Genomic DNA, 9,130 nt, shown 5'->3' on the forward strand with positions numbered 1-9,130 from the left:
GCATAAAATTGAAAATAATTTTACTTCTTTCTTTAAGTGTTTTATTTTTTAAAACTTGTCATAGTCTTTTATTTTTTTCCTTAAATTTTTATTTAGTGAAACACCATGAGGTACAGTTGTAGACTTACAAATTTTTGTGCTTGTGTTTCAGTTATACAATAATTGAATACCCATCCCTCCACCAGTGCCCATTCTCCACCACCACTGATCCAGTACTCCTCCCACCCACCATCCCACCATCCCACCCTGCCGCTGTGACAGGGCATTCCCTTTTGTTCTCTTTCTCCTTTTGGGTGCTGTGGTTTGCAAAAGAGGCATTGAGTGGAAATCATGTTCGGTCTATAGTCTACTTTCAGCATGCATCTCCCATCCTGGGAGGATCCTCCCAACACCCTTTATTTGGTGCTCCCTTCTCTATCTGAGCTGCCTTTTCCCCTAGTGTGTGTGGCTGACCTCAAAGCCATGGAGTAATCCTCCTGGTACTTATCTCGGCTATTCTTGGATGTTAGTCTCCTATTTTATTACTTTATGTTCCCCAGATGAATGCAATGGCCCCCTATATTTTTAAAATGTAATCTTTTACGTTCATTTCACAATCCCTTTTCCAGGTTGTTCATTCCCTGCATACATTTTTTTGGGATGCTCTGTACCTGATAATGTAGGCCCCATTGTCCCTCCTTGCACCGAATATAACCTATCTAACCACTAGATATGAGCTCTAATCAAAGAGGTCTGTGAGGTCACCAGTCATGGAAGACCTTCCAGGAAGCACGGCTGGCTGGACACAGAGTCCACACTTGGAGGTTAACCCCCATCAGGTCCTTCTAGTCCGGTCAGGACACATGAGAGCCATGGTCTTGGGGGATACCAATCAACAGAACTAGAACTGGAGTTCTTTGGGGGTCTTTTTGAATCAGACCTCTGGAGATGTGGAAGGGTCCCTGAAGCTACAAGCACAAAGGTCAGGGTTCTTGCCTTTTATCTGGTGTAGCCTAGAATAACCAACCAGGACCCCGTCTTAGAGAAAGATAAGTCATTCGTGGTGTTTTTTCTATACCAGAGTCTCCCAAGAGTGATGTCCGACGACAAAAGCCCCAAATCTGGGTGGAGGCTCACCTTCACTGCAGCTACTCAGAATGAAGCACTCTGGGCTGGACAGGGGCCACTATACCTGGAAATTCAAGCAAGCCTGGGTCCTCTGGCCAGTTTGGGGTTTAGAAACCTCCTAAAGTGAGGAGAAAGTTGAACCACAAATTATCCCCCCAGAGGACACCCCACTAATATTCTTGGGTCAGGAGAGTTTTCTCAGAGGAAGTTCTTCTTGGGTAATCTCAGAAGCAGAGGCAAAGACTCCAAGCCTCGGACCAAGATGTGAGACAGCAGTGATGCTGCTGTGATTCTGCCTTCAGAATTTCTGGCTTCCAATAGTACAGCGGGTGGGGCATTTGCCTTGCATGCGGCCAACCCGGGTTCAATTCCCAGCATCATATATGGTACCCTGAGCACCGCCAGGGGTAATTCCTGAGCACAGAGCCAGGAGTAACTCCTGTGCATTGCCGGGTGTGACCCAAAAAGCAAAAAACAAAAACAAAAACAACAAACCAAAACAGAATTTCTGGCTTCCTTAGGCCAATCAAAAGTCATTCCAGCTTCCCTGCCAACACTGTAGAAATTTCCCTTTCCCACTGCCCTGAGGGGGATATGGCCTATGCTACGCTTGCCAGGTGAAAAATATATCCTGGTTTTATGATCTCTGAGGTAGCAGGACATTAGGGGAACTGGTACAGATATGGGTTCATACCTTATCCCTGCCACCACTGTGTGCACTGGTCCAGCCACTAGTATCCAGGATCTCAGTTTTCAAGCAAAGACAGAGACATCTTCTGCCCCAAAGATTGACAGGCCCAGGAAGATGAGATAAGCCAAAATTCTGATGTCTGGCAGAATCCTATGCACATCAAGGCCTATTTCCATCTGACTGTGATAACTTCCTTTTGAAATGGGGTACAAGGTGGCCACAAGTCCCAGTTGAGTCCAGAACCTGTGGGAGAGATACTCACAGGAAACTTCTTCCAGAGCGTTTTCTACTGGCCCTGTGGGAATGGGACCAATGATGAGTTATCCAACAGGTTCATCATAATCCCCACACCCACCCTCCCACAGTCCTAGGGAGGCCTGAGTCATTACACTGGCACTGTTGGATGCTGTTACTAGCTCTTTCCACACAGAGAAATCTAGGAATGTCTGCTCATGTCAAGGACTCAGCCCTGGTGTCAGGGGGGAGTTGTGGAGCTGCCCACAAACCCCATCATCAAACCCACAGATTTTTACATTCCACCTCCTAACTTGAGTGTCCATGGGCAGGCCACATCCTGGCTTGACCTTAGGCATCTAGAGAGAATACTAAGTCCTCTTACTTATATTCAAAAGCACACTTTAGGTAACACAGTATCAGATTAATACTGCTCCTCCATACTTGAGTTACAAAACTGATAAAGGCAGGACCTGTCTGTTTCCTCTCATCCTTGTAGTCCCTTCTCTTGTTGGTAACCTGCTAGGTGGCTCAGTGAATACTGAATGGATGAGCCTGCGACATCACTCAGTCCCATCAATAATATAGTCCTAAATCTCTCTGGAATATGCTCCCTCTTCAACATACATACTCCTAAATTCTTCTGGGCTTGGGAGATAGTACAGAGGATAAGGTAATTGCCCTGGATGCAGCCAACCCTGGTTTGACTCCCATCACTGGATACTGTCCACTGATCACCGCCAGGGGTCATTCCTGAGCACAGAGCCAAGAAGAATCCCTTAACACTATTTTATTTTGGTTTTAGGGTGTGGTCCTAAAAGCAAAATAAAATTTAAGAAGATATCAAATAAAAACCCTCTACCTCTCTATGCCCAAAACTCTCTCCTGATTCTCACAATCTGTTGATTAGAAAGTTTGTTGACTGAGCTTTGACAACTGATTACTGCAGGGATATGGCCTTCCTTCTAAGAGGAACTGCTCCTCTAGCCACCTGCCTAGTTGCTGCCTGTGGCTCCCAATAACCTACCTCCAACCTTCTAGACTGACATAAGACTTCTACTGGGAGTGGCAACTCTATCTAGTGTTCTGGCAGGTTGCGGGAGTTGGCGAGTGAATGTGTGTGTGGGGGGGGGGGGGGGAGTGGATTGGGTCACAGCATGCCATGATTGGGGGCTACTCTGGCTCTGTGCTTAAGAATTAGCCCTGGCAGTGCTTAGAGAAGTATGTGTGGTGCTGGGGATCAATTCAGAGTCAGTCACATGCAATGCAAATGCCTTAGCCCCCGTGCTCTCTCTCTCTCTCTCTCTCTCTCTCTCTCTCTCTCTCTCTCTCTCTCTGCCCTGTCTAATGTCCTTAACCTCCCCGTGCCTCCCAAACAGAGGCCTCACAGAGAGTATGAAGGATCAGGACAGGGGCGTGCTAAATTCTTTGTCCCTACCTGGCTCAGAAGGGTATAAAGCTGGTCACAGACCCTCATAGTTTCAGACACCCAGTCTGAAGGATTAAAGCCTCACCTCCCTGTGCAAGGATAGGCTCCTCCTCAAAACTTTCCCCAAGCCCCTCTGTGTAGTAAAACTTGCCTAGGATTAGGACACTGTAACTGAGACAATGATTCCACCTGATCTCAAGGGCTTATGCTAGAGTTGAGCAAAATGTCCTCACTTGATGCAGCCAACCCATCAGACCAAGCCAAATCAGCCTGTGGAGTCCAGAAACTTCATACCCAGGGTGAGGAGCTTCTCCCATAAGCAGAGGAGCACCTGCACAGGCATGGGGTCTCACAAGGAGGCACCTTATGTTAAACAACTCCCCCTCCCAACACACCCGTTATTATGTCTACATTTAATCACACTGGCACAGACACTAAGAAACTGACACACATAAACCCATATTCTGGTGGCCTCAGGACTCATGGCACGGGCCAGCTTGAGCTGGTTCGCCTGTGCAAACACCAACTCGTGCTGTTCTCTTCAAATTCTATTGTGAAAATCAAACACTTCTGAGCCTCTCAAAAGTCTGTGGTTCCTGTTCCACAAAGGGGCCTCTAGAACAGGAGAGGGCTGGCAGGAACCTTAGAGGAAATGAAGCTGGAAGACTTGTCTGAGAAGCCGCTTTCCCTGATCAGGGCAGGGGATGCAGTCACAAGCCAGTAGCCAGTCCCTGAAGCCCCTAATATCTGCCAGGAATCACAGGTAGGAATGCAGTGCCCACATCCCAGGCGCAGTTGGCTCTGCCAAGGATTGTGAAGCTCATACAACTAAGAGGGATGAGTCACTCAGCATGGTACTACATGTGGTAGTGAAGCAGAATTTGAACTCTGATTCTTGACCCACTTCTACAGCTTGGGCATTGAACAGAGCCATGTAGACACAACTATTGCTGTCAGGTGGGCTCTCACCAAGAAGGACTCCAGAGCAGTCTCTCTAACTAGACTGTGTTTGGTTGTCATTCCCAGTGCTCACAGGGGCAGATGCCCCTGGCTGGGCAGGACTTGCTGACTGCTTTGGGTCCGGGGTGGGAAGAGGGCACAGATGAGCAGTCAAAAAACTATGTTACTTGACTGGATTATTTCTAGGTGGGCAGTGGGATGGACACATCAGTTCCTTCCACACTCACTCCAATCACTTACTACGATCAGAGTAGAGGGCCTGGGAAAGAGAAAGAGAAGGATGGGGTAAGCATGGGTCAGGGTGGACACTGCCCCGGGAAAGTCCGCTAGCTAACAGACAGAACAGGGAGCCTGGGAATGGGAGCTGGTCCAGTGTCTCCGAGGCCCCGCCCACCTGCTCAGCCACTCCAGAGCCAGGAAGTCCATTGCACGCCCTGGGTGTGGGGGTGTGGGGGGTGAGCTTATGAGGGAGGGAGAGCCTGGCCAGCCCAGAGAAAGCTGGAGAGTTTCAAGGAGGTAGGTAGGTGGGCTGCTAGTTCTTGGAAGGGCCCTTTAATAAAAAACCCCCAAGCCTGACCACCTGGGAGGAAGGCTCACGTTCCCATGTGTAGCTGATAAGGGCCAGGAGATTCCACAGTTCAGGTAGTTCCCCCGCCTCCCAGGCGTTTTGTGGTCACCATTAATCATTTCCTCTAACTGTGTATATAAGAGCCCTTTTGCCAGTGAGCCCAGTACTCAGAGAGAAAGGCTAAAGTCCCCAGGAGGATGTGGCTGCAGAACTTGCTTCTCCTGGGCACTGTGGTCTGCAGCATCTCTGCACCCAGCCGCCCACCCCACTTTGTCACCCAGACCTCACAGCAGCATGTGGCTGCCATCAAGGAGGCCAGGAGCATTCTGAGACAGAATAATGATACTGATGCTGTGATGGTGAGTGAGGGCATGTGGGCTGTACCTGGGTCATCTTGCCACTCAGCGCTGGTCATTCCTGTCAGCTTGAAAACATGACTTTTTCCCTCTCTACAGAATGAAACAGTAGAAGTCGTCTCTGAAGTATTTGACTCGGAGGTAAGATGCTTCTCTCCGACACACCTTCCCGGTGTCCTCTGGTCTGGGGGAGGTCCATTTTAGATCGCCTCTCACAGGATGATCCACTTTCTCTCCAGTCACCTGGCTACCAGAGGGGGGTTGCTCAGGCCTTGCCCCTGTCATGTGAGCCTTTATTAGCTGAGCAGCCATGGACAGACCTAATATTCAAGGAGCCAGTGGTCACCTGGGCTCTGCTGGGTATGCAGTGATTTGTTCGTGAGACAGACGCTGTGGGCATAGGCACTTATTGCTGAAGGATGGTGGCTACTGAGGAGCACAGAGGGATTCAAGGATAGATCATTACTCACATTGCTCTGGGCACACCTTCTCCTTTCCTGGGGGTTGGGACCTTCTTAAAATGCCAGGTCAAAGGAATGTGGCTGGGCTTGCTGAGGGTTGAGGAGGTATCTAACTCATGCCCACAGCAAACAGGGAAATAGGACAGTATGCACAAGCGGTCCCCACTTCAGTCAAGTAGAAAGTCATCCCTCCCCTACCCCTGTCTCCCACCAGGTCCTACTCCTAGAAAACAGCAATAGGAATAAAAAGGAATGTTGGCGTGCTGTCCCGTGTCCCTAGGCTCTTGGCTAATGCTCACAGAGGAATTATCATTTCTTCCAGGAGCCAACATGCCTGCAGACCCGTCTGAAGCTGTACCAGCAGGGCCTTCGAGGCAGCCTCACCAGGCTCAGGGGTCACTTGGCTCTAATCGCCAGCTACTACGAGCAGCACTGCTCCTTCATCCCGGTGAGTGCCCATGTCAGGGCCCCAAGTGGGAAGGTCTCACTTGAAAAGGCTGAGGGGTTGGGAAAGGTCGGGGGTGGGAGGTCTTAAGTCATCACTATTTGGGACCCCAAAGGGTCTCTGTGTTAACAAAATTGTAAAGAGGGGCTGGAAAGACTGCACAAATGGTCAAGCACATGGCCAGAATATTCTAGGTCCTGAGTTGTTTTTTTTTTTTTTTTTGCTTTTTGGGTCACACCTGGCGATGAACAGGGGTTACTCCTGGCTCTGCACTCAGGGGTTACTCCTGGCTTTGCACTCAGGAGTTACTCCTGGCGGTGCTCAGGGGACCATATGGGATGCTGGGAATCGAACCCCCGGTCGGCCGCATGCAAGGCAAACGCCCTACCCGCTGTGCTATCTCTCCAGCCCTGGTCCTGAGTTTGATCTGCAACACCGCATGCCCCCAGGTGGCTCTGGGGCCCTTGCACATCACTATCGGTGACCTTTGTTTACAAATGAACACTATCCTCCCGTTGTTCATTGATTTGCATAAGCGGGCCCAGTAACCTCCATTTTGAGACTTGTTGTTACTGTGTTTGGCATATTCAATACGTCATGGGTAGCTTGCCAGACTTTGCCATGCGGGTGAGATACTCTCGGTAGTTTGCCGTTGTCTCCGAGGGGGGCGGAGGAATCAGCCAGGCTGGCTGCGTGCAAGGCAAACGCCCTACCACTGTGCTAAAAAAAAAAAAAAAAAAAAAAACCTGATTTGTAATGATTAACGCCTCCAGAGAGAGGGCAGCCCAGCTCAGCCCAGCTCTTAGCTTTATCTCTAAGATTTAAACCCATGGAGCTGTGGTGCCCAGAGAAGTCCCCAGTAGCAGCTGACGCTGCTCTTGTCGCTGTGATCATTCTCATTAATGAGATCAGAGTTGAAGCAAACCTAAGGAAACTCAGATTCTGCCTAAGGTCCAAAGGAAGTTCCAGGGCCCAACTGGCACAACTCAAAGGGACTTTCCCCTTGGCTGGCCTCATCTGGGGTGCCTGAATGCAGAAGAGCAAGGAAAGGGAATAAGATCTCTAGTCCTAACTCCTGTCTCTTCTGAGCTCCCGGAACTGGCCTCAGCCCTACTGCTCTGGCCTGGGACCAAAGAGGAGGTGCACTGCCTTCCCAGTAGACCAATCTCAGGCTGGCACTTTGTCAGGCCTCTGGCCCCGCCTGCCATTGGCACAGCCATATACCCTGTGGGTGACACATGGATGACAACATGTCACCTGACCCAGGTCAGCAGGCTGGCTCCAGCCAGCCCTTTTGTCTTCAATTCTAAGATATAGCAAGAAAAACCAGTAATTTCCCCATGCTACTCACTCATGTACCTGGATTCACGTTTTCTTTTTTCTTTTCTTTTTTAAGGAATCTTCCTGTGAAACCCAGATAATCACCTACAAAGGTTTCAAAGAGGACCTGAAATCTTTTCTCAATGAAGTGGCCTTTGACTGCAAGAAATCCAGTTTAGAAGACTGACAGGGCACTTCTGCCTCAGGGGCTCGCCCCCCAGCGTGCTGGCCCCCACCCTCACAAAGCCAAAATGAGGGTCTTCCCCTGGGAAGGACCAGGATGATGTTCAGGGACACAGACTTGCTCTGAACCACACTGAGCCTCAGGCAGACATGGCTGCAAAATTGGGGACAGGGCTGTTCCACTGTCAAGAAATGTAATATTTATTTATATATTTATGTATTTTAATATTTATTTATTTATTTATTTAAAAGTTATGGTTCATATTTATTCAAGATATTTTACTATAATAATAAATTATTAAAAGCCTGTTTTATTGGTGCAGTTTTCCACTTTGTTTGCAGCTATGAGCAAATGTAGAAAGTGCTTTTGACCCCTCGGGCAGGGCCCCAGTGGGCACTGTCTGAGGAGCAGTGTTGTTACTTCTCCCTGCTTCTCAAGGGCTCCCACCATGAGAGAGTTTTCCAGGTTTGCTTGGAAATCCCAGAAGGAGCCTGGCTCCATAGACAGGGTATCACCATCCTGGAGGACCAGGGGGTCATTGCGGTTTAGCCAGTCACTAACTGAACTATCAGGAGACCTGGACCCTCAGGCTACACTGGCCCCTCACTCTCAAGTATCCTCAGGAGAGCAAGCACACAGAATAGGAATTCAAAGAAAAAGTACCGAATGCAGGGTTCAGTATACTTGGCAAGTTTCCCCAAAGTGGGCATGTCTTATTCTTGGAGAGTCAAAATAATCTGTTAGTACAAAATTCTAGTATAGCATTTTTCTGAGGTGGTTTTTAGTTCTTTTTGATGTTTTGCATGCAATGAACTTTCTCCTAAAATCCATGACCTTTAGCCCAAGAAAATGGCAGCTCTCTGCCTTCCCATATCTTTACCAGCAGAGCTTCCATCTTTGCTTCAAAGCCTAAACCCTGGGGTCCATTTGGATACTGTGAGGAAAGAGGTGTGTCCCCTACTATCAGGCAAGCATTGCGTTCATCCTTTCATGTCTCCAACTGGGCATGGAGACACTGGCTAAATGCAGCTGTTGCCCTTTCTGGCTCTTTCCTTTTGTTCTCCATGTTCTGGTCAGCACCTGCCTATAGTCCAGGCCAGAGGTCTGACCCTACCAGGCTAAAAAGGTTGCGACTCTAAATGTCATTACAAATAGTAATTCATAGACCAAACCTGAATTTCAGCAAAAACATGACACCATGAAGTGGGCTGTGGTCATAGAAAACGCATGAAAAGCACTTCTTGCCCAGTGATAAGGTCCTCTCTGTTTTCCTCGTAAGCCAGTGATGACTGATAAGAGATAGAGCATTTCCTTAGCCTAACGTATATAGGTACCCCTCCCCATAGAAATGCTGCCAAGCTCTGAGTTCGGATCA

The 9,130-nt window shown here is 48.8% G+C and overlaps 1 protein-coding gene across 1 annotated transcript; it reads left to right on the forward strand.

Annotated features, from left to right (window-relative positions):
- Positions 1-5,186: 5,186 nt before the first annotated feature.
- On the forward strand, positions 5,187-7,758 carry CSF2 (colony stimulating factor 2). The gene is made up of 4 exons (XM_056124758.1): positions 5,187-5,348; positions 5,445-5,486; positions 6,129-6,254; positions 7,648-7,758. The coding sequence occupies exons 1-4, from the start codon at positions 5,187-5,189 to the stop codon at positions 7,756-7,758; spliced, it is 441 nt and encodes a 146-aa protein (XP_055980733.1).
- The last annotated feature ends 1,372 nt before the right edge of the window (positions 7,759-9,130 follow it).

The sequence above is a fragment of the Sorex fumeus genome, unplaced genomic scaffold (genome assembly GCF_029834395.1).
Source record: "Sorex fumeus unplaced genomic scaffold, SorFum_2.1 ptg000051l, whole genome shotgun sequence".
Taxonomy (NCBI): Eukaryota; Metazoa; Chordata; class Mammalia; order Eulipotyphla; family Soricidae; genus Sorex; species Sorex fumeus.

Coding starts and splice junctions, on each gene's coding strand:
- CSF2 (XM_056124758.1), top strand. CDS start 5,187: ATGTGGCTGCAGAACTTGCTTCTCCTGGGCACTGTGGTCTGCAGCATC. Junction 5,487..6,128: donor CTGAAGTATTTGACTCGGAG/GTAAGATGCTTC, acceptor CATTTCTTCCAG/GAGCCAACATGCCTGCAGAC. Junction 6,255..7,647: donor AGCACTGCTCCTTCATCCCG/GTGAGTGCCCAT, acceptor TTCTTTTTTAAG/GAATCTTCCTGTGAAACCCA.